This window comes from Vigna unguiculata, chromosome 3 (genome assembly GCF_004118075.2).
Source record: "Vigna unguiculata cultivar IT97K-499-35 chromosome 3, ASM411807v1, whole genome shotgun sequence".
Lineage (NCBI taxonomy): Eukaryota > Viridiplantae > Streptophyta > Magnoliopsida > Fabales > Fabaceae > Vigna > Vigna unguiculata.
In genome coordinates, this window is record NC_040281.1 from 42,676,248 (window position 1) to 42,701,682 (window position 25,435).

The following is a 25,435-nucleotide window of genomic DNA, read 5'->3' on the forward strand; positions in this document are numbered from 1 at the left end:
GATGAATAATATTTAATTTTGAAATATATAAAATAGTTGTTAAATAAAAGTAAAAAAGATTTTTAAAATAACGGTTAAAGGTAAATTATTTATACAAAAATATGTAAAATTAGAAAAATAAAATATTTACAAAATAACTAAAAAGAAATTTTTAAAATAATGATTAAAGATAAACTATTTATAAAATAATGATTAAGGGTAAAATTAAAACAACAAAATATAGACACAAGAAGAAAATTCTCTTTATATATTATTAGGGTAAATACAAGCGTTATTACACCTGTGTGTACGCATTTTCTGAATATGCATGATATTATATTAGTAATTAATGATATTGTAATGCTATTAAGTTAATAAACAAAATAAAATTATATTTATAAAAAATAAAGTGAAATATATGGAGAAAATATCAAAAAATAACTATTGATGAATATAAGAGAAAAGAAGAAAGAGATAAATAAATAGTTTTATAAAAACTTGGAAAAATAACCGCTAATTTTAAAAATTTAACAAATAATTACATTGTAAAGGATAAAATTGAAATTATGAAAAATGAACACAAAAGAGGGAATCCTTTTATATATAATTATAGATTATATAAAATAATTAATTTTAAAATAATAATTAAGAGTAAAATTAAAAAAACAAAAATACAAAGAAAATCTCTTTTATATCATTATATATTATATATTATTATATATTATTATTATTATAATTATTATTATTTCAATTATTATTATTTCAATTAAAGTATTTAATTATTATTAGTATTATATATTATTTTTATTATTAATAAAAATATTAAAATTAATAATTATGATTTCAATTATTAATATTATTATTTTTATTATGAATATTAATAATTAGGGGTAAAATTAAAAAATGAAATATGAAAAAAAGAATTCTATATATATTGCTATTGTTATAGATGTTTTTCTATTAATTGACAAAAATACCAATATTAAGAACAAAAATACCAATATTAAGACTACGTAAAGTAAAAGTAAATCGACACACATCGTGTTAAGGAAAATAAAAATAAAACATAAAATAACACGTAGACCGACCTATAACAATAAGCAAGATTTAAGTAGCAAGATTATAAGAGGAAATTTTCGTCATTTTGAAGCATTGGAAACTGGTGACTTCACTTCAGTTCTGGTTACGTAGGTCTAGTTCTCTTTCATTGGATCAACGACGATTGATTCATTATTGATTAATTCCGGCCATGCGAACACGAAATGCTGATCCTGCTTCCAAATCCGCAACCCCTAAGAAGACGCCACCGCCGAGGAAATCCCCTGCGGCGAAGCGCACACCCGCCACCAAAACCAGAAGCACAAAGAAGAAAGAGGTCTCAGCCGCACCCGATTCCAAAACCGATCAATCTCCTGGTAAGCCTTTTTTTTTTCTTCTGTTTCCGAAGCTTAGTCTGAGGAAAGAAAAGCAAGACTTACACTGAAACCCCTATGTTCATGATTTCATGTTTGTTTCAACTATGACGAAGTAATTGGGGAATTCATGTTTTCTTTTATGGTTTTGCTGCAATTTCTATTTATTTGTTTATTTCTTTTATGGTTGTTCTTGTTTGAAACTGTTGATTATTTTCCAGTGCTATTTTTTTTAACCTTATCGCTTGTTGAAATTTATGACAGTGGAGCAGAAACCGGTAGCTAGTGGTAGCAGTACAAAAACTGCGAAAATGAAGGCTCCAGGGAGACCTAGAGTTAAAGCAATTGATACTCCGAATTTGAAAGAACAACGTCAGGCAGTAGCTGATGAAATTCTTATTGAAGACAAAACCGAGGCTGCAGAGAAAGTGGAAGATGTTGAAGTTGTTGATGCAGATAATATTGAGGGTGAGAAAGAGGGGGATCAAGGTATTGAGTTTTCTGAAGATAAGGAACAGAAGTCGATGGAAGTGGATGAACCTGTTGTTGAAAAGGGGAGTGACATAATGGAAGTTGAAGTAACTGCTTCACAGGATGTTTCTGTTTCTTTTCAGCGACTAGGGCGGCCCATTATGGACCTCAATATATCTGCAGATAATGAAGATTGTACTGCTGAAAAGGAGGGAGTGAAGGGAAAGGAAGTGTTCAAAGATGAAGAGAGGGGCAAAGGAAAGGAGAAGTTGAAAGAACAGGAAGGAGATGGAGGGAAGGAAGAGGTGAAAGTGCATGAAGGGGACAAAGGACAGGAAGAATTGAAAGAACTGGAAGGAGACAAAGGAATGGAAGAGTTGAAAGAACTGGATGGGGAGAAAGAAAAGAAAGAGTTGAAAGCACCCGATGGAGAGAAAGGTAAGGAAGAGTTGAAAGAACATGAAGGAGAGAAAGGTAAGGAGGAATTAATAGAATGGGAAGGAGAGAAAGTTAAAGAAGAGACGATAGAACAAGAAGGACATAAAGTAAAGTTTGACTTGAAAGAACAGGAAGTAGAAGAAGGGAAGTTGAAAGAACATTATCCAGAGAAAGCAGAGGGAGAGGAAACAAACCTTTTTGGACATGAAGAGAACACTAAGTCGCTTGGTCTAGAAGTGAAAGCCCAGATGCAAACAGAAGATGCTAATCCCATTAAAGATGGTGGTGAAGGACCCATGAGTGGTGAAAAGATAGATCTTCGAGGACAAGGGAAGGTGGAGCTTGCTGAAGAAGATCCGGAGGAAGATCCAGAAGAAGATCCAGAAGAACCTCTAGATGAAATTGGGGCGTTGGAGGAGGAGCATAGGGAATTGGAGGCCATTGCAAATCAGCGAAAGATTAAAAAAGAGCATGAGATCTTTGTTGGTGGGTTGGATCGTGATGCTACAGAGGAAGATCTGAGAAAGGTTTTCCAGAGGATTGGGGAGATACTTGAAGTCAGGTTGCATAAAAATTCTTCAACAAATAAAAACAAGGGCTATGCTTTTGTGAAGTTTGCTAATAAGGAGCATGCTAAGAAAGCTTTGTCTGAAATGAAGAACCCTGTTGTATGTTTATGTTATACCTGATTGTTATTTCTTTGACTTTACAACCTTTTCTTTCTTTTCTGCTATGTTTTTACCTCCCATTGTTTATAGATACGTGGTAAACGGTGTGGCACTGCACCTAGTGAGGATAATGACACATTATTCTTGGGAAATATTTGCAATACTTGGACAAAAGAAGCTGTAAGTTTAGACATGTTTTTTCTGTTGCAAGTGTTTACTTCCCTGGCGTGTTAACTTATATCTTAATATATGGGTGGCAGATTAAACAGAAGCTGAAGGACTATGGCATTGAAGGTGCTGAAAACATTACGCTTGTCCCAGATGTTCAACATGAGGGCTTGAGCCGGGGTTTTGCATTTGTAGAGTTCTCTTGTCATGCAGATGCCATGCTTGCATATAAGAGGCTTCAAAAGCCTGATGTTATCTTTGGCCATGCTGAACGAACTGCCAAGGTAGCCTTTGCTGAACCCATGCGTGAACCTGACCCAGAGATAATGGCACAGGTGAAGTCTGTGTTTATTAATGGTCTCCCTCCACACTGGGACGAAGATCATGTGAGGGAGCTATTTAAATCTTATGGTGAAATTGTAAGAATCGTCTTAGCACGGAATATGTCTACTGCTAAGAGGAAGGATTATGGATTTGTTGATTTTTTTACCCATGAAGCTGCTGTAGCTTGTGTTGATGGTGTAAATAAATCAGAAATGGGTGATACGGCATCAAAGGTATTCACTCTTGCTTGTTACTTGACCCTGATTTTACATGCCTACAAAATTTTCTCTCTTTTCAGTGGTTTCCCTTTTGCTGGTTTTTTGAACGTAGGGGGGAATATCAACTTCAACTGCATTATTTTTAAACTATGCTACCTCCCATCTTATTTTGTAGGCAAAAAAGAAAACACTTTTCTTGTTCTCAAATGAAAGCAAATTTTAACTACTTTTACTTCATGTAATGATATTTTTAAAATATCCTAACTTATAATGTTTGACTTTTCGTTCGAACATCATAATATTTATTTTTTGTTTTAGAGGAAAGGCATTTTAGGAAGAATATTAAAAAATTAGTTAAATTTAACGTACTTAACTGGTTTTCTTAATATGTGTGAAGTTAGTTTTTTTGTTTATACACGAGAAAGGAAGTAGTGTATTGGAAGAAATTGGCTTTTAATAATTTAGGTTTCAATTTATGTGTTCGTGAAGAGTCTATGTTCATGTCTGGTTCAATTTATTTTGGAGAAATAATATTTTTTTAGACAGTTTTTAAAAAATAAGGGGTTATTTCCTTAGAAATAATCTGAATCAAACATGTGCCTTAACTCTTGCAACATTTATAGACGCGACTTAAACTTGTATCAAGTTTAAATCATACAAAATTGGCATTTAGAAAACCTAATGGTCTGAAAACTTAATTTATTTATTTCTTTTAATTTCTTTACCTTTTTTAATTAATGTTCAGTTATAATGAATTTTTTATTGTTTATTTCTTTGAAAATACTGTTAAACAATATACAAGAATTAGAAAAGTTTCATTTGTAACCAGTATTTACATTTTTTATTAGTATTATATATATATATATATATTTTGTATGTGTGTGTATGTATATATATATATATATATATAATTTGTATATCTTGACATTTTTAAAAATTAAAAGTTTTAATTATGTGGTTTTAATATTTTTTTATTAATAAAATAATTTTATGTAAATTAAATTTATTTGTGTACTTTCTTATAAATTGCTGAAACAAAAGTTTTTTTCTAATTATTTAGCTTGAAAGATATTTCCAAGTAAAAAAATGAAAATTAAGAACTAGTTTATGATATTTCAAGATATTTCAAGGTTTAATTTTCAGTGCAAATTTTTGTAAACTCGAGTATGGCAATCTTGCTTCTTTTGAAATATTTAGAATCAATGCGTTCATCTTGCATATTCTTAGATCTCAAAATCTTTTTGTTAGAATTGTTTAACTTTTTGAATGAGTTAGCTTGTTAGAATAGGTTAACTTGTCGTTTTTGTATAATCTATCTGTCGCATGTTTCAGTTGCTCATATCTTTATTGAATATCTCTGATGTAAGTATCCTTATAAATATATGAATAACCTTAGATGATTCTTTTAGGCATTCATTCTATTTTAACTCTCAAATTGGTATCAGAGTAGGTCAATCCTGAAATGTTTGTCAGTGTCTAATGAGTCTGTCATGGTTACCCTCTCTTACTGCTCTGACAGAGACCAGGTCATGTTTGTCTCGTCAAGCAACACAAAGCCCTATGTCTACGTGCTGTCTGCCGCTATTGCGGGCTGCTGTAGTTCTCTCCAACAAGCATCAAATTTGGACAATCTCTTTATGTGATACAGAACCCAACTAACTTGAAGGACAATTCCTCCTCACGTGCCACCACATGCATTCCCTTTGAACGACTTACCTAGGTGCATGCTATTCACATGCTGCCTTTTGGGAATGACAGTGTGCCACCATTGTTGCCTTCACTGACCTCTTTAGTCCCTATTCCAACCGCCGTTATCTCCTTTCACTCTCGGTTGGTGTTTAGGTCCTCTTGAACACGTTGAATGTTTATTTTTTAATCCTTGTCTTCTCTTTCTCTGGTATAAAATGGAATCTGTACCTATCCACTCCTTGTATGGGTTCCCCACAATTACTTTAGGAAAGCTTAATGGCGAAAATCATCTATCTAGGCTTGCATTTGTTGAACTTTGGTTTTTGGCCACGGTTTCTATGATCACATGGAAGAAGATGATTGTAAAATACTACTAACTAGACAAGGTTGGCCAGGGGAATAAGATAGATTTTCAGCTTTTTGCTCTGTTTATGACAATCTATGGAACCCAATATATTGGAAACTCTTAAAGCATTCAAAGCTAGTAACTCCTTTTGGAAGAAGGCTAAAAGTATTTTTTGCAAATGGTATTTAATGCCTATATGATTTTGGTCATAAATTGGTATCTCTTAAACAAAATCACGACATGACTTCCTTTATTGCTATTGTCCAATTAGTTGTTAAGGAGTTGAAGTTGTTCTCATAAGTTTGATTCTTTAGAAGATATTAAGAAGCTGGAAAAGTTTTATATCATCATGATCATTCTTGACATGAACCCATATTTTGATTATGTTCAAGACCAAATCTTAGTTGCTTAACCAAACAACATGATTGTTTTGTGTTCCTACTCATGGTTATCGAACTCTAGGGACAATCCATAAACTCATGAATTTAAGAGTTTATTCGCCTGCTCTGAGTTGACTTGCATGCAAACCTGTTTTTTAGACTTAGATTAAACTCGGATCAGACTTGATCAACTTAGAGTAGGCTTACAAGTTCCAGTCACGTGAATGGATCATGTCGTTTGGCCATATGTTGCATTTGGAATGCAGTGTTTCAAAATATGAAGGCACATTTCGATCTTCAACTCTTGTGTTCACACTCTTTCTCCCATAAGTCGTGCATCTTTTCCCGTGTCACACATCTTAGAACACCATGTCATGTCGGCTTAGCCACCGTGCTGCATCTTCTTAGACCATCATCTTCTTAGAACATCGTGCATCTTTTTTTTTATCGTAGCTCTTCTCCGATTGTGCCTCTCCTCTTCTCTGTTTGCTGTGTTTCGTTTCTGAAGTGTTAAGTTCCTCCTCTAGTTGCAGAATTTGTTCATTTTTGTTTTGTTGTTCAGTTTAACAGTATTGTCTTGTTTTGTTCCTCTTCGCAAGATTTTTTTTTATTTGTTCAGTTAGTATTTAGTTTTGTTTTATTTTTAAACTTTTCTTTTTCTTTCTATTTCATGGTTAGTTGTTCAGGATTTTAAAATGTCCAAAAGTGGATCTAGTTCAACTTCTTTTGATGTGAATCCTCACTTCGTAGACCTAGAAGACATTTTTCTATTTAGTTATTGAATTGTTATCACCTTAAGAACTTATTTTTTGGAATTGTATGGACTTATCTTTTTGGTGTAGTTTGAACTTATACAATAGTCATGTGCATTACTAAACTCAGTTATGGAAGTTTTGTCTTTTATTTTTTATTAGTTATGGTGTGGAATGTTGAATTGGTATGTATTATATCTATTTTTTTCATATAACTTAGACTCTTAAGGGTCTACATAGCTCCCGTGAGTCCAGGTAGACTTTGGAATTTGATAAACTTGACTACTCTTGTCGGCAAAAATCTTCATGATTTTGATGAATCATTTGCCATGGTGTCTACTTGTAGAAGGGGAACTGTGGAAATAGAGGAGGACAAAGTGGTCATGTATGTTATAGTAAGGGAATGGGCCGTACTTAAGAAAACTATTTCTCTTTACATGGCTTCCTTGACAAGACAACCGATGTCTCAAATATGAGTAAATTGAATCCAAGTTTTCTAATGAAGAGTAACATGAATAGTTAAGGTTAAAATCTAGCAGCCAAACACAATTTTCCACTCTAGTCTGATCTATCAACAACTTCCATTTCTCAAATCGTGAAAAGTCAAAGTCCATGGATAGTTGATTTAGGTGCCTTTGATAATATTTTTAGTAATACTCGGTTTCTTCCATTTTAGTGTAGTACGAGTTGGCTAATTGGCGAAGGATATGAATCTATAGAACTCTAACTCTTTTGCACTAGATCCCCTATGTTATGTTTTGTATCCCCATCTAAACTTTTGCATGATTGCTTGGGTTATCCATACTTATCAAAATTGAAGAAAATGGTTCCTAACCTTAGCAAAGTTAAAGTCAAAGAGGGAATCGTGTCAATTAGAAAAATGTGTTAAATCTTCGTTTCCAATAATACCTAAAACATGTAACCTTGTCTTTTCTACTATTCATTCTGCAATTTGCGCTTCAAGTCGAGTATGATTTTTGGTTTCAATATTTTGTTACATTTATCAATGAAAATTTTAGCTATACTTGGGTTTATTTAATGAAAGATCAATCTAAACTATTGTCTTTGGTATCTTTCCTTGATGCAATAAAGATCCAGTTTGGCCAACTTATCAAAATTGAGCGGTCATAATGCTAAAGAATACTTTTCTTTTGACTTCTGTACTCTTTTAAGTTCAAATGATATTTTACATCAGTCCACTTGATACACCTTAGCAAAATGGTATAACAAAGAAAAACTAGACACTTAGTTGAAATTGCTTGTACCTTGTTGATTGGTCCTAATATACCAGTTTATCATTGAGGTGATGCTATTCTTACTTATTACTCGCTTCCTCATAAATAGAATGCCCTCTTCCTTTCTTGACAATCCATGTACCTATACTATCCTATTTCTTGATGAACCTTTATTTCATGCTTCTCCTATGTCTTTGTGTGTGTGTGTGTTGTTCAAGATGTGGGGTTTGGACAAACTTTGCAAGAGTTATCAAATGTGTTTTCTTAGACTATTCTTTATGTTATTCTCCAGAAACTAAAAATCATCGCATCTCTACAAGTGTTACCTTTTTAAAGGAAATTCCTTTCTATCACTTCCTTCACTTTAAGATGTTAGTTTGACATAACAAGTCTTATTTGTCCCGTTCACTATTATAAGATGTTACTTGTCTTTTGTAGTTGGAGTGGTTTGTCAGTTTATTTAGGCTTCTCGTCTTGATCATTGGAGTGAGGGTATTCACATCCCTAGATACCTTACAAAGGCTCCTGAACAAGGATTGCTATATGAAGATATGGGAGATACCCAAATGATTGAGTATTGTGATGTTGATTGGGGAGGAACTCCTATAGATAGGTGTTCCTCTGCTAGATTTTGTGTTTCCATTGGAGGAAATATTTTTTCTTGAAAAAGCAAGAAACAAAATGTTGTTACTCATTGGAGTGCCAAAGTTGAGTTAGAGTGATGACGTCACTCATTTATGAACTCGTGGGGATAAAACAGTTCCTTTAGGAGCTAAGATTTTATGAAATTCAACAAATAAGCATGTATTGTGATAACCGGGCAGCCATTCACATTGCTTCTGATCCTATATTTCATGAAATAACCAAACACAGAAATTGATAGTCATTTCATTTTGTTAAAAAAAGTCGTCCAAGAAAATTTGCGTGTAATTTGTCAACTCAACTATTAGCTTGATACATACAATTTGCATGTAATTTCTATTTATATGTTATAAGCTTGATACGTACAATTTGTACGCTCTAGCTTGAGGTGAAGTTTCAAAGTTTCGTAACTATTTAATTTATTTGAATGGTTAGCTTGTTAGAATAGGTTAATTTATCTCTTTCGTTTTACCTACCTGTCACCCATGTTAGGTTGCTCGTATCTTTTTTGACTGTCTCTAATGCAAGGATCCTCATAAATATAATTAACTAAGGCATGATTTATCTCTTAAGCATTCTTTCTATTTTCACTCTCAAGTCTCTTAAATAGGTTTGTGAGCTAAATGATATCTTGTTCTCCTTTACATTTCCAAAACTTCAATAAAGGTGCCATTGTTTCGAATGCAAAGTTTTACCATTGTCCTCATCTTAAGTTTTTTTTTTCTTTTCTTTTACTTTTATCTCTCTCGTATCCGAATTCTACAGTAGTGTGCCGAAAGTTGTTGTGTTTGATACTTTTTTGGACACACACTTATCGGATATGCATTTGTCTCGTGCCTAAAACTCCTGACACCTATTTTTGACTATCCTAGACACTTTTTTCATAAAAAAGAAGAAATTAAAAGAAAATAACTTTTATTCTAAATAATGCAAGATTTATCCTTGTTTCCTTTCTCTATTCAGATATATGTTTCTTAATTAGAATTCTATTTTGAGGGTCCTTATTATAGGGAAACTAGCAGATTTGTTTTTACATTGTGAGTTATATAAATCTTAATTATTAATTGCTATTTTTGTCAATTTATGTATACATGCATGTGCGCACACACACTGCATATCACCATATCCTTTATTTTGGACATTAGCTATACTCTGGTATCTGTCATTTTTGTGTTGGAGTTGGTGCCTCCTATATAAAAATAACTCCCCCATCTCTCATATTTGGAGTCACAAATTTCCCTTCTACATCTTTAATAAACCTTAATATATACTTGTTTTCCTTTCTCGGCTTTTAGAAAGGAAATAAATCTTACATTTTTCATTCTTTGTTCTGAGCCTTTAGTAAAACACTCCAAAAACTTTAATGTGTTTTATTCACAAGTTTTCTATTTTTATTTTCAAACATACCGATACCTTGCTCAAATTTTAGCATTTAAAGCACTGAACCAAATACATAAAATGATCTGCATACAGATATTTTAAGTGTTATAACAACGGTTTTGTAGATTGATAATGGAACAGGTATTGAAAACCATTTTTATTGTCATCTAAAAATCTGCATAGACAAATTGTTTGGCCATGATTTACAGGATAAATCGCTAATTTTGTGAGAGACTTCTTGTTGAATTGATGGTTACAAATGTGTAGCTTGGTTTCTAACACATTTGTTTGGGCAACAAGCTTTCTAGGTCACGAGTTACAAACTGGGTCAGTGAGGCCATATGAAGATTTCAACTGTGTTTTCTGTTGATGTAGAATTGTGCAGTGAAAGGCAAAGTACAACTAAAATCACTTCTAATCTAGGAAATTTAGGGCAGATATTAATGATAAAAAATAGATTTGTTGACTCTTGTGCTGTACTTGCAATTATGTGAGTTTGAGCTAGTCGGACTAAGTCTACTCATCTACCAGGAAAAGATTAATAAGTTTAAGAGCAAGTTAAACCCATTTTACAACCTAGAATTGTGAAGTTATATGATTCTGTAAGTTAATTTGAGAGTTTGATGTCAATGTTCATTGATCTCCTTCACTCCCTCTTCGCCCTTGCTGACTCTCAGATTAATCTTCATGAATGTATCAATATCATATTATTACGGGCTTAATTTCTGCTCTACACCCATTTAACATCCTTGTATTTTATTTTTCTTTTTATGTTGACTTGATTTTGCATCTGGTAATAAATACTCAATTTTTCAATGCTTTTCAGATAAAAGTGAGAGCTAGACTTTCAAACCCTCTGCCTAAAACACAGGCTGTCAAAGGTGGTATGTGTGGTGGGTTCCGAATTGGTCATGCTAGGAGTGCAGCCTTTTCAAGACCAGGTAATCTTGGTTTTTCTGACAATTAACTTAGAACCTAAATTATCTTGTTGAATCCAGTATTAAAATTATCTAATCGCAGTCCCTACTAGAGGGAGGGGGTTTGGGCGAGGAAGACAGCCCTTCAACAACAGGGGAAATTTCAACAGGGATAGGAGTTTCTATCACGGTGGAAACAGTCAAATTGGAAGAATGGGTTTTCGGGATGACCTTGATTTTAATATACATCCAGATTTCCGTCAAAGGCAATTTGGTCCACAAGGTTATTTGTAGAGATCGTGCTATAAATTTAGTTCAGGTTTATTTTTTCATGTTTTGGCGTGAAGTTTTGAGTGATATTAATATTTTATTACGTTGTAAATCAGGAGCTGTGAGGGGTGGACATTATGCTGGTAGCCGAGGTGCTTCATTTGCTGGACCGTCTAGACCTTATCAATACAGAGCATGGTATGGTATGCCTGATGGAGGTTCTAGTGAGCCTGTTCCTCCAAGGAGGACCTACTCCCCTGGTGGACAATTTGACATGCCTTTTATGGGAAGACATTTTGATGATCCATATCTATACGATGACAATATACATGGAATGAAACGTCCGTTTTATATGACTGTAAGATTTTTATTTTTTTGATTTTGCTTATTAATGTGGTTGTATTTACTATTTTTTTTGTTAATTCTATTCACAACTGGAAGATACTAATTAATTTGAATCGATTGTATTCGTGTTCAAGGACCCTGAACCTGATTACATGGGCCCCAATAGACTTCGTCCCCGTTTGGATTATGCAGATCCTCCTATATTTCATGGAACTCATCACCATGGTCGATACCTTTGCTCCCTTTTTATACTTAATCCATTTCTCGATACCGTGGATTATATTCTTGACAACCTTTTTCTTTTTAAATTGCTTTTTGTAGATTCTTTTGGGTCTGGCAGCAGACAGTACCCGCCTGACTACTATGCTTCCGATGTTAGTTAACATTATCTAACCTATTTTTATTGTTCATATAATTTAATTGTAATATTAGTTACAAATTTTTCTTTTCATGTTACAGTACGGTAGAGGTTCATATTCATCTTATTATGGGGGTGATGGCTCACATGGACATGGATACTATTATTGATGTGATGAATCATTTGGTAAGGATTATTTTCTAGAATTTTACATTCCAATTTGTTGCAGTGAATTCTCTTCTAATACTTCGTGGATCTTTATTCTTGTTTAGGTGCATCTGGAACTGTGGGACAAACATCTTCAAATATAAGCTTGCTACTTGAGCATGCAATTCTGAAGTTGCATATTTAGTTTACAGTCTTCTCTTACTCCTTTGCCACCTGGTTTGTTTCTTTATATATCTATATCTATTTGGTCATAGGTGGTATAGACTAAATTGTTTAATGATTTTCGGGTAGGTTGTCTTTCAGGTCCTGGAGTAAGGTATTAATAAGATTATATGGAATGGGCTAGTTTTTCTTGAACAACTTAGGTATGATGAGATCAGGGACTTGTATTTGAGGATGCTTTGTTGAATGAACAATATAAATCTGACTCGTCTAATATAACTTTGATGATCGGAAAGTTTAAAGGACTATTGGAAGCAAAGAAATTTAGCCATGATGGATTTATCTTTTTATCAAGTGATAGACAAGGTTTGGTATTTGAATATGCATATTGAGGCTCTTGTGGTTCTAATGGATGCCTTTGGAGAGTTTGCTACAGTTCACTTTCATTATTAGGAGCCAATAGTGATCTGAACTGAAAGCTTTACCCTATTTTGGAGTTCTTTTGATTGGCTGGGATCCTTCAAGTATTTATTGATATCCATACATAAGCAGCCTTTTTATGGTGAAGTTTATGCTTACTGAATTTACTGGAAGACTAGACTAGGGACTAAATACAGTGAAAGGCTGACTTTCATTTGGCATGGTGTTCATGGATAATGCTACGGTTATGGAGTAAATGATATATATTATTGGTTTGGTTCCTTGTGACGCTAAGTTATTACTAATTTGGGTTTCCTTGAGGAGATCTCCATACTAAGTAATTGCTGAAACATGTTGTGAATCATCAATCCAATGGAACATTTTTGTAGTGAGATTATTAGGTTGCTTATCTTGCTACAGTTTTTTAAGATTTTTTATTGTAGTGTGAATAAGTGGACGTTTTTTGAAACGAATTGTGAAGCACCAATCATATGGAACTTTGGAAAAATGTTCTCTTTCTGTGGATTTTTAGAACTTTTATTGTAGTGAATAGGTGGTGGGTTCATAGTGATAGGAATGGTATGTAGCATGGACCAGTCCCTGTCTCTTGAATATTGAATGGTGAAGTTATGAAATATCTGAAAGTTTGAGGTGTAATACGATTTATTCTGAGCTCTACTAATTTGTTTAAAAATCACAAAACTCGCCTAAAGCAGTTAAAGATGCAATTTGTCATGGTTAACTGCTTAAGATCTAGACTTGGATTGAAAATAAGTAGAATGCTAAGAAGATTTGGTTGTCATGCATTCAATTTTTTACTAGGGTTTTCTTTGGGTGTTTAATGTTTGTGACATTACATTTCTGCTGTCTTATTCTGGAAGTGTGAGTAGTGTTGTTTTCTTTTAACTCCAGTTTTTTGGTCATAGTCTCTTATATAGAAGCTACGGTACAGACGGGGCAATTATGTACGTTGTTATGCTGTTATAATGTCTCTTGAATTGAATATAGGAAACACGTTGGTATGCTTCCCTCATTGTGTTATTTTCTTGGTTTGACATTATGTATAAAAGGGTCAGGAAAAGTTCAGTCTTTTAGTTGAACAAAAGACTCTTTCTTTTTCTCCTGTTCAACTTAATTAATACTTGCAAATAAATAAAGTGATAAAAATGTTATTTTTTACCGAATACAAATAATTGACATAGAAAGAAAGTACATGCAATCTGAAACTTCTTTAATTCCTTATTTAAATCTGTCTTGTTTCTGTAATGGTTTTCCTCGGAAAAGTACGTACGAAAGGCTCTTTTACATTCCGACATAAGATTCAATTGAAATTATTTTGACGAAAATTTCAGTATGGATAAGATCATATCAAGATGTCTTTTAAGGATAATTTTTTGGAAGAGTAAGAACGTGGAAACCATCTTCCACAAAAGAAAGAATTACCCATTTTTATAAAATAGATAACAAAATGAAAAAAATAAAATTATGAAGTTGATTCTGACTTGATGTAATGTGATAAAATTAGGATAAATATAGTATAGAGAAAAATATTATATTGAATTATATTTTCTATAAGAAGTTATCCTCTTCGAGACTTGTACTTCTATTTTGAGTATTGTTTCTAAATATTTAATATAGTCCTATATCCAGTATGAACTTGTAATTATTATTTAAACTACGAAAGATTAAAAGTGCAAATAAATAATAATTATTTCGAAAGAACATTAGAAGATAGTTTTTTTAAGGTCCATGTCATTAGGAATCTAACAATTAAATAGTTTTACAAAGAACGTTAAAGATAAAAAGTGAAAAGAACCACTTTAAAATTTTGTTGTGAAACCATCACGGAAAAAGTACTTGCACATTGAAGTCTATATTTTAATTTCAAGATTTTTTTTTGTTAGACTGACAAGTTTTTTTCATAAAATATCATCAATTGAAAATAATTTTTATTTGTCAGATAACTGTTTGATTGATTATAGAGTTTTTTTTTTTTTTTATAAAAACACTTAAAAGAATATGTTTGAAGAGAAAAATTTAAAAGAAGTTAAAATGATAGAAAACCAAATGAGAATAATTTAATTTCTTAAAATTAAAAATATTAAAATTTCACTTAAAAGTGTAAGAATTTAAGATTAAAATTATAGATTTATTTATTTTTATAAAAAAACTTAAAAGAACATGTTTGAAGAGAAAAGTTTAAAAGAAGTTAAAATGATAGAAAAACATATGAGAATAATTTAATTTCTTAAAATTAAAAAATTGAAATTTCACTTAAAATTTAAGAATTTAAGATTTTTTATATTCCTTTTTCTTTCAAATCTATATTTCCTTTTGAATTTGAATTTTCTGTTGAATTTTTTATTATTTTTCTTATGCTATGCATTTAAAATATCATATGGACACTGATTTTGAAATTTAAAAATACATTTATTTTTCTTTAAAATACTAACAATATATCTTTAAAATATTTTGTCTTTTGACTAAAAATGTCAACGAGACGGGTAGAATACATATAGTAATTCTCTCATACCAGCGGTATAAATATATGTCCCGTACCTGTCTTTATATTTGTGCAGATATCCGTTATGTGGATATCCGTTATGTGGATATCCATATATATATTTTTAATTTTTGCAGATATTCGCATCCTATAAATATTTACAAAAAAAAAAATCTAAGCATATTTTATAAAATATTTAAACTATAAATTCAAATAAAATACAATTCATCATTATCATAAGTTTTAAACATAATTCAAATAAATTCAAATTCAGTGGACAATTTTTTTTTTTACATTTATATAATTTAATATATGATTTTAAATGATTTTTTTCAAATTTAATATTTTTAATATATTTTATATATTTGATATTCTAATAAATTTTTACACATTTATATTTGTATAAAAGTAAAAGTTTTTTTTTCACATTTATTTTTCAATTTTATCTTTTAAATTTTTTTAAATAAAAATAATTATTTTATTAATATTATCTTTTAAATGGTTATTTGTTTAATTTAATCATTTTTTATTTTTTAAAATTTAATCATTATAAATCAAAATTAATTATACTAAATTATAAAAAATATTTATATCTAATTTTATAATTATAATAATAACAATAATTATAATTTTATTATTTTTTATTCTCATAAAAAAATACAATGACTAGTTTATATAAAAATTTTAGGATTATTCTTTTGGTTTCTTTTTTCGTTCAAAATATTAAGTTGGTCCTCTAATTTCTTTTAATTTCAATTTGGTCCGACTTTTCGTTAAATAATGTAATTTTGTCATTTGGTCCAATTTCTTTCAAAAATAATGTAATTTTGTCATTTTTTCGTTAAATTTATTGAATAAAATCAAGAATTTTTTCATCAAAATTAAAGTTGTGAATAAGGGTGGTTTGCTTTGTTTGTGTAATTGATATAATCCTAGTGTCAATTTTGATGAAAATGTTTTGCTCTATTTCAAAAAATTTAACGAAAAAGATAAAATTGCATTAATCTTTATAAAATCGAAACCAAATTGAAACTAAAAAACACTAGAGGAAACATAATATTTTTAGACAAAAAAATGGACCAAAGAGTAATTCAACCAAAATTTTGGCACCCCAAAAATATTGCCTAAATGTTCAAAATCTTACAAGTTCAAATAAAATTATAAAGTAAATATTAAATAACGTTCAACACAGAAAAAGTTCTTTAATTAGTTTCTGGATCAACAAGTTCACATGTTTGATTGATTCCTAAAAAATAAAAGAAAAGGTTGTTAAGGGTTGTACCTAGAAGAACATAGTGAAAGAATATTTGAAACTCGAAGAATGAAGAATGAAGACGAGACAATACACAACTTAAAAAAAATTAGGCCACAATCTTCTTTACACACACTCATATATATATATATATATATATATATATATATATATATATATATATATATATATATATATATATATATATATATATATATATATATTTAAAATTTCGTAAAATTAAATATTATGATATCTGTACCCATCCCATTAATATGCGGATATAAAAAGTTCTCGTACCTGTTACTCACAGATATCTATATATAATATCAATTCCTTACCCATTGTGGGTTTTATCTGCTAATATCGACAAATAATTTTATTTTTTACTTTCCTAATTAGGACATCATTAACTTAAATAAATACCAGACTTTATTGACACAATATTATCTTTTACTAATATTATAGATTTCTTTCGTATTAAAAGATTGATATGATTATTTAATGTAATTCATTTAGTTTAGTTAGATTGATGTTAACATTGTTGAAATATGACCATGTAAATAAAATAATAAAATTAATAATAAAATAGTGTATAAGATCAAATAGGAATGGAAGAGGTACTTGACACAAATCACAAGAATTTGTGTGTAAACATGACTTGTATATGTGAAAGGATTTCTTCTGTAATTGTAAACAACTAAAATATTGCTCTAAAAAAAACCACTTAAATATTACCTACTAATTAGCTATTAATTGTACTAAATATGTGCTTTGGGAGGCATATGTTATATGAGATTGTGACAGAAATGAAGACCCATAGCCTAATCACTATACCTTTCACTTCATTAAATTCTTCTAGCTATTAAAGTCATTACATATTTTAAGAATGGTTGAGGAATTCTACAAACATGCCACAGTACACGAAGGTACAAATTCCTCTTTTATACTATTACCGACCGACGCCTATTTTAAGAAGTGATGAGAGTCAATTTGCTTTCCTTGGAAGGGAAATAAGTTAGATTAGGTACTGAGGCAGCACATAATCAAAAGGTAATAAAATATCATATTTTCTTCTTAATTTGATTTCAAAGAAGCTTACAGCTTAGTTTAGTTTAATGGAGTTTCTTCTTTTATATGATTTAATGAAGGTTTGGTGAGATATGAGTTCGGTGGATTAGAGCATCAATTTGTAAAAAATTGAAATTCTTTAAACAATTGCTTTCTTGAGTGAGAATCTGTTATGAAACATCTCTGTCAAGTGAAAGGGAGACAAAAACTTTTGATATAAAAATTTTCAAATTTTAAGATTTTTATCAACTTTATATTATATATTTTTTGAATTATTTTTTAATCAACCTTAAACTCTAATACTATCAAAGAATACGTTAAAAAAATTCAACACTTTTGAATTGTAAATCTTATAAATTCAACACTTTTGAATTGTAAATCATATAAGAGATCATGACATCATATTCAATCCAAAATCTTAATGCAATATACTTATGAGTTCTTTTACTTATATATTGCTTCCTTGAATTTCTAACATGATCACTAACTTTCTTTTTTGATGGTGGCAAAAAAGTTTATATAAACTCATGAAGCAAGATACAACTTTAATATATTTTCTTTCTTCAAAATAGGAAGTGAAATCATCAATATCTCTTGTTACAGTTTGTAGATGAAATGTTTTTATGAGAACCCACAACAAAGAATGTGCTAACCTTGAAAACCATATAACATATATGGGGATGGAAAATGGAACAATGCGATGGTATATATGTCTCGAATATAGGGACCTAGCAACTATCTAAAAATACTCAATTTGTCTTTATCCTTTCCTCGTTGTAGTTTCTCACATTCGATCTCCTTTCTTTCTTTTTCTCTCTTTCGGTTGTCCAGACGATCGGGTACCTGTCTATAAGACTTTGATGCTTAAGTCAATTCAAGTCTGTTTGGATGAATGTAATTAATGTTGTAATAAATGCGAAGTAAAAGTTATCACCAAGTTACCTTAGACTCCTATTTACAGTCTTTAACATGGGCATGTAATTAGAATTTTCTTAATCATGGTCCAATTGCTTTTTAAACTTGATTACTAACTTGTTTTACTTTAATTTACAAATTTGGTTCTAATGCATCTGCCCGACCGATGAATCTGTGCGTGTTGTTGAAGGCCACCTATTTATGTTATGACGACAAAATTTCACTGTCACGGGCGGAACATAGCCGCTTAGGTTGTGAGCTCCCTAAAATCACTCCGAAGAAATTGTCACATCAACAACCCACGAGATTATCTGCCTGTAGCGGGTGGCCGCCCGGCCGCTTATCCTTGGATCGCCTAACCGAGGGTCTGACTAGGAATGTTGATAGGTCATACAGTACAATATATAACTATATTAATGATTTTGAATCATAAACAAGCAACATAAATTCAATTTTCACCATTAGTAATGATTTTGAAAATTTTATAGAAATTGATTTTTGAATAAAATTTACATAGAATCATAACTTATACCTTGTCATTGTAAATATACTACTGCGTTTATAGACTACTTTTTCTTAAAATCATAGTCTATAGAACGTAATTAAATATGATATTTGCACTAGTGAAATTGTAAACCTACCGGTGTTTCATGTACTTGTGATTACTAATTAGGCCAATCTAAGAAAGAATTGAGATTCTTATGCAAAAATTAACTTGTAAGTTATCTTTCTAGAAACAAAAACATTTGTCTTTTCGGAGGCAAATGTGCTTCATAATATGTCTTGACATCTCCGTTCTATTTATCATTCTTTAAATTACCAAAAATTATAGAAAATAAGATTAAATATATAAAATAAGATTATTACTGAAGAAATAATTTTTTTCAACTTCATTAAATAAAATGTTCTGAAAAAAAGTTAAGTGTCCAAAAATGTGTTGGAAATAATATTATTTAAATATTAAAATAACTACGAATACGAAGAAGAAATTTAAGTTTTTGTGTCCTTTTGTTTCCTGGTTTGGAGAGGTATTTTGTTAGAAAATAAAAAAATAAAAAATGGTAAGAATAGTTTTTGAAAATAGGAATAAGCATAATTATTTTATTATTGGTGATACAGTAAGTTTTATTTGCCTCAAATCTAGAGAGCATAAGAAAAATGTTGTCTATTTATTTTAAGCAATGTGTTAAAAAATGTAGATAATTTAGCATTTTTAAAATTGTGATAATTTCACTTTAAATATTTCTAAATTTCTATTATGTGACCCAAGTAGATGTTAACGGGATGGGTAGGGTACCAGTAGTAGCTCCCCGTACCTTACCCGTTGGATAAATATTTGTCCTATATCCGTGTGAGTATTTGTTATGCGGGTATCCACATATTTTTTTAATATCCATGGATATTCACAAGTACCTGTAGGTATTTACAAAAGAAAATTTTAATATTTAATAAAAACAATTAACCATAAATTCAAATAAAAAATACAATGCATAACCTTTATAAATTTCAAACAAAGTGAAACAAACCCATTTAAATAGTGTTGAATGACAATTTATAAATAAATGAAGGTTTTTTTAAATCAATTGATAAAAAATAACTCATTCAAAATCGATGTGTTAATGTTTTAATAATTTTTCTTAATTTAAATTAGAGTATAGTGGGTACGGGTATCCAATGGTACGGATATTATGATACTCGTACCCGCCCTGTTAACAGGAGAGTATAAAAAAATATCCGTACCCGTTATCCATAGGTATCCATTTTCAATATATATTTCCTACTCGTTGCGAGTTTTATCGCGGATACCTGCACGTATGAGTTTTTTTGACATCCTTAAATCCAACAATAATTAAATTGTTGTAGAGTGTATCGATTTTTCTATGATGTACCAAGTCATAATCAAATCATCATGACAGTTTGATTGTTACGATCTTAAGCGAAAAAAATTGTATAAAATTATATAACTTCTGCCTTTGCGGTAAGTGCTCAATACAACTGTTGCTATCATATCCAAGGCGAGTGTCCGAATGAGTAATAAATGTTGGCTCAAAATGTGCTTAACAAAAAAGAAGTAGAGTATGCAAAGTTAAGTGTAATTTAATATTTTATTATAGCCTAATGTTCCAAGCAATATATTCACTTTTTTTTTCTTTCACCCATAAGAAATAAAACCTAATGCAGACAATTTTTTGCATACATATTCTGTCAACAAATCCAAGTGGCTTCTAAACATGAAAACCAACTGAAACATGTAGCTATGAAGACATAAAGCAACGAAATGCATGCTTAATGAAGAGGGCACATGATAAGGTTTCTTTTTACTCAAAAACTCAAAAAGAATAATACAACATTTAACAGTGAGAGAAGGTGGAATATCACTATTTTGTGCTGTAGCTAGGCACTAGATTACTCATTAAGCAACACATAGCACAGTATGTGTTTGTGATAATGTAAGTGTTAAACTACTTAAGTCCTGAGAAGTCATATTGAGCGCACGAATCTTAATTTACACCGACACACCGCACTCGTGCCTGATGGCGCAGAGAGATTCTAAATTCTCACTCCTCCACCCATTTTCTTACAAATTCAAATTACATATATCATCACATGTCTCAACATCCATAACAACATTTATATAGTTACTACCAATGCAACAAATTAACCCTACTCATTTTTCAAATACACATATCCCAATGTCACAGTCTGATGAACCTGCACTTAGAAACGGGTTGAACTTGTTCCTTTCATTACTATTCTGGAGTAGCAACAATGCCATGTCCGACCCAGTGTGATGATGAGCTGCAAAGCTTGACACTCCTTCTATTTCATGCCTCTCTTCTATTTCATGACTCAACTGAGAAGCCACAAACTTGTCAAGTGCCCTCCAATCAGTCACTCTCTTTGTGTTGGATAACTCCTTCTGAGAAACATCATCGTTGTTAATGTTGTCTGATATAAGGGACACTGAGGTTTGCTTCTTCACTAGTGGCATGGAGGGGCTTTCTAGCTGAGGAAGCTGCATCAGTTGTTCTGCATGCATGAAGCTCAAATTATCTGCGTCTGTCTCTTTCTTGTACAACAAATTTTGAGCTGAAATATTGTTCCTCTGAGGTTGCCTTAACATAACCGAAGAGTTGACACCGCATGCTTGTTCCTCGTATGTGTACCTTCGATCCCACCCTTCAATGGTCTTCGTTTGGCCGTTAGTTCTTTTCCTGAATGCTCTGCACACAACCCATCCTTCTTCCTGCACACACTCGATTATATGTTGGATGAGACTTTCACTTTCTCTTGAAACGTATTATGTTTGACTTGACTAGGTCAACCAATGTTTTTAATGGAAAAAAAAAAGTGAAAGTTCGTGTTTAACTTTTTATGAGTGTTTTTTCCTATTAGCTTTTGCAAATTTTCGGCCTGTTTGTTGTCAATAGTACTATAGCCAGTTAATAAACAAATCATTAGTTGCATCCTTATAAGTAAGCATGCAATGAAAGAATATTATTGTGGCTTATTACATGTTGTGTTTGAGAGCGAAATAAGTCTCCTTTTGGTTCTTTATCTGTTCACCTTTTATGTCTTCCTAATTAAAAGGTTTGTAAATGGTGACATTTGCTTAATTATTAGATTTTTTTTTTCTGGCTATGCCATTTTTCAACCAGAAAGACAAGAGAAAAGATGCAAAAAAGGACAAGTGATTTCAATCCACTTGTTTGACTTTAAAACAAGAATAATCCAAAAACTCTTATAATAGTTGTTTGAGAAACACTTTTTTTTTTTTTTCTCTCTGTAGGGTTTTCTTTTCTCTGAGAAAATATTGACCACTGGATGGTACTTGTTACACAGACCTACTCCTGCAGTTTATGGGTGTGGGGCGAGAGAAAAAGTCATTGAGGGTTTTTTTTACACAAACATATAACAGATATACTTGTAATTAAGTTAAATAAAGACAAATACCTAAAACTTAAATATACTAAAATGGACATTCGTTTGTTTGAGGAAAAACAATTTCTTATTACAAATCACTATGATTTTTTCTTCATAGTATGGCTGTGCTCCGGTTGGCGTGGAGAGAAGGTAGAAGTTTTGTTCCTTTGTTCCTCAAAATTTCTTTTACCATATAAAGGTCAAAAAAGAAGAAGAAGAAGATGGGTTCTCACATATGACAAGAATTAAAAGTGTATCAGAAAAGAAAAAGAAAACGCTTTTGAAAGAACCGACTTTTGACTTCTTGTTGGTAAAAGTTCTGTAGCAAATAGGTAGAAAGCTTGTACGTGCCTTGAATATTCAGTCAGTGGTCTACGAAAGCAAACTTGTTAGGGTCTATATTAAATAATAAAATTCATTTAGGGGAACTAATCAAGTGCTTAATCTGAACTGATGCAGAAACAGAAGCACATGAGAGTAAACTAACACGAGAAACAACGTTTTGGGTGAAGGAATTACTCGGAAATTGGAAAGTCCTTGGAAGTGATTAATTAACAGTGACCAATTAAGGTAGGAATAGTGGTGGATCCCCGTTTTAAAAAACTTTCCTTGTTTGCGAGTGTGAATAGGACAATGTTAGGGTAGTGAAATATGTGATAATTACGTATAATTGACTAAATGAAGGGCCATATCTAAAGCCACTCATCAAGTGTGAACTCATAATGAACATCTCAAATTCAACTCCATGAACAAGAACATGATTATTTATATATACGTAGTTGAGAAAGCAAGAATTTAAAGAATTAATACGTAAAAGGGTATATTTTGTGTATAATAATACATAAAGATATACTTGCCTGTGGAGGTCCATTCTCGACAGTTTCAAGCCTATACTCGTGCATGATCCAATCAGTTTTTTGTCCATTAGGGGCTCTTCCTTTGTAGAAAACGAGGGTCTTTCTCATGCCAATAAGTTTGGTCCTTTCGTACACTGATTTGTCTCTTCCTGTCGCCTTCCAAAACCCTGCCATTGTAGCTCTGTTCGTTCTTGTCCCAGTTGGATATTTTTTATCTTTATGACTAAAGAAATACCATTCATTCTGCTCCTCATACCCAATCCTGCATCTCTCTGCCAAACTCCACAAATTTTTAGAAAAAGACAAAGATCCAGCTACACAAACAAAACCCTACTTTGATTCACTGAAGGTGTATGTGGGTGTTTGGAAAATGTTTTTTTTTTTTCCTATTGAAGTTCGTTAAGCTGATACAAAGGGAAGCAACTAAAAACATGAAGTATATATATCATGCATTACTCTGAAGGATAATACTATAGCAACATACGTAATATATAATATGTATGTGGGCATATATATACATACCTTGGAGATCCCATGGTTCAATACGATATAGGTCTATTTCTTTGATAACGTCAAGATCAATCTTCCGAGAAGCAACTTTTTTCCGGAGATAATAACCCACAAGTTCTTCATCTGTTGGGTGGAAGCGAAACCCCGGTGGGACACATGACTCCATCATGTATATATATATCAATCACACTGGAACTGCATCAAATTCACAACCAGCACCACCATTAATACCTTCCACCCTTGACTTTCTCCATCATTTATGAATTATAAGCATGAAGAAATGAATGTATGAGTGTGTGAGAGAGAGAAGAGAGAAAGAGAGAGAAGAGAAGATAAGAGAAGCAAAGAGAAAACACTCCAGTAACCAAAAAGCTAAAAAGGCAAAGGCCAAGAAAAGGAAATATATAATAGGAGTCCTCTTGGTGAAAAGGTGGCAAGTGCTATCAGAGAAGACCATCATCTCATTTGGTGGAGGGCAATACTGAAGGGAATTGAATTGAAAAGGAAATAAAAATAAACGCGTGTTATAAACAAAAACCCTTAATTTGAGAAACAATCATTAATTTCTTCCCTGGGTACACAGAGAAAGGAAATAACCAAATCATGAGAGTTAGGTTTTGATGAAAACCATGAGGAGTTGGAGTTGGAGCTTAGACCTCTGTTTGTGAAGGCTCTGGGAGAAACGGACAGCTACAGCCTTGTGCTAATCATGCTGTCTTGTGTTGCTGAATGGTGCGAATCATTCATCAAGAACGGGGTTTCCCAATCCACGTTACCATTCATAATTATACATATTCTCAAATAATCACATCAACTGTTATTCAAAAATTTTCATGTAAAGTTTGAAGCTCTACTTTTCATTTGTTAAAAAACTGAGTATAGGGTAAAAATAGAGACAGTTAAAGTAAAGAAACTGTAAAGGGTAGATGAGATGACGTTATCAGAAATTGGGCACGCGTTTGGTCGAAAGCTAAAAGCTTGAGGGACAAAAAGAGAGGCACCGTTTTATTGGATCAAGGCCTGCCACGGGCTAAGGGATAATAATAATAAAAAGAAAAGGGAAAAAGTTAAGTATAGAACACAACACAAGCACAGTAGCCATTACCCAAAGTCTGTCTCGTTGTGGAAGCTGACCCTCTGACTCTGTTGTCCCTTTGTCGAGAATTTTCACAGCACACATCAGTCTTCAACTACAACTTTTCGGGTACCCTACCCTTACCCTTACCCTTACCCTTACCCTTTGCCCTACGTCCTTCCTTTTTAGGTTTTCATCAACATTCCTCATCAAATACTTCAACACTCGTTCGGGAAGCAGATTGGGAGAATGTATAATCAGTGTTAGTGTTAAAGAGAAGTGCAATGAGGAAGAAGTGGAGAAAGTTAATGATGATGATGATGAGGTGAAGGAGAAACTATGAGGGAGAGAACAAAATGATGAGAGAGAGTGAGAATAGAAATGGAAAGGGTATAATCCATATATAAAAGAGAGGAAGGACCACTGAGTTGCGCATGGCTTCATGCTTGTTCCCCCCATACCTGACGTCATAGCCTACCTTCCTACCCCATTTTCTTTTCTCTTTTTGGACATGTTTTTGTTTTTCTTATTTTTCTTTCTTTCTTCTTCTTCTTCTTCATCTTATCTTATCCCACCTTAGCCTACC

The 25,435-nt window shown here is 31.8% G+C and overlaps 2 protein-coding genes across 5 annotated transcripts; one reads left to right on the top strand and one right to left on the bottom strand.

Annotated features, from left to right (window-relative positions):
• The first annotated feature begins 1,112 nt into the window (after positions 1–1,112).
• Positions 1,113–13,842, top strand: LOC114178649 (nucleolin-like). 2 transcript variants are annotated; one of them, XM_028064668.1, is made up of 11 exons: positions 1,114–1,394; positions 1,656–2,968; positions 3,059–3,148; positions 3,229–3,693; positions 10,929–11,043; positions 11,123–11,302; positions 11,406–11,647; positions 11,769–11,859; positions 11,956–12,008; positions 12,094–12,178; positions 12,265–13,842. In XM_028064668.1, exons 1-10 carry the CDS (start codon positions 1,229–1,231, stop codon positions 12,160–12,162), a joined length of 2,784 nt encoding a protein of 927 aa, XP_027920469.1. In that variant the 5' UTR covers positions 1,114–1,228; the 3' UTR covers positions 12,163–12,178; positions 12,265–13,842. The 2 variants fall into 2 exon arrangements, with proteins under 2 accessions (XP_027920470.1, XP_027920469.1); XM_028064669.1 differs by lacking the exon at positions 11,123–11,302 and having other exon boundaries at positions 1,113–1,394; positions 12,265–12,601.
• Positions 13,843–21,065: 7,223 nt separating this feature from the next.
• On the bottom strand, positions 21,066–25,206 carry LOC114176769 (NAC domain-containing protein 37). 3 transcript variants are annotated; one of them, XM_028061922.1, is made up of 4 exons: positions 24,880–25,206; positions 23,787–23,969; positions 23,265–23,536; positions 21,066–21,730 (listed from the first exon to the last, which is right to left on the bottom strand). In XM_028061922.1, exons 2-4 carry the CDS (start codon positions 23,941–23,943, stop codon positions 21,152–21,154), a joined length of 1,008 nt encoding a protein of 335 aa, XP_027917723.1. In that variant the 5' UTR covers positions 23,944–23,969; positions 24,880–25,206; the 3' UTR covers positions 21,066–21,151. The 3 variants fall into 3 exon arrangements, with proteins under 3 accessions (XP_027917723.1, XP_027917724.1, XP_027917722.1); XM_028061923.1 differs by lacking the exon at positions 24,880–25,206 and adding an exon at positions 24,403–24,575; XM_028061921.1 differs by lacking the exon at positions 24,880–25,206 and adding an exon at positions 24,431–24,574.
• Positions 25,207–25,435: the final 229 nt, after the last annotated feature.

Coding starts and splice junctions, on each gene's coding strand:
- LOC114178649 (XM_028064668.1), top strand. CDS start 1,229: ATGCGAACACGAAATGCTGATCCTGCTTCCAAATCCGCAACCCCTAAG. Junction 11,303..11,405: donor AAGGCAATTTGGTCCACAAG/GTTATTTGTAGA, acceptor GTTGTAAATCAG/GAGCTGTGAGGGGTGGACAT. Junction 11,860..11,955: donor TCATGGAACTCATCACCATG/GTCGATACCTTT, acceptor TGCTTTTTGTAG/ATTCTTTTGGGTCTGGCAGC.
- LOC114176769 (XM_028061922.1), bottom strand. CDS start 23,943: ATGATGGAGTCATGTGTCCCACCGGGGTTTCGCTTCCACCCAACAGAT. Junction 23,537..23,786: donor TGAACCATGGGATCTCCAAG/GTATGTATATAT, acceptor GGAGTTTGGCAG/AGAGATGCAGGATTGGGTAT. Junction 21,731..23,264: donor TCGAGAATGGACCTCCACAG/GCAAGTATATCT, acceptor GAGTGTGTGCAG/GAAGAAGGATGGGTTGTGTG.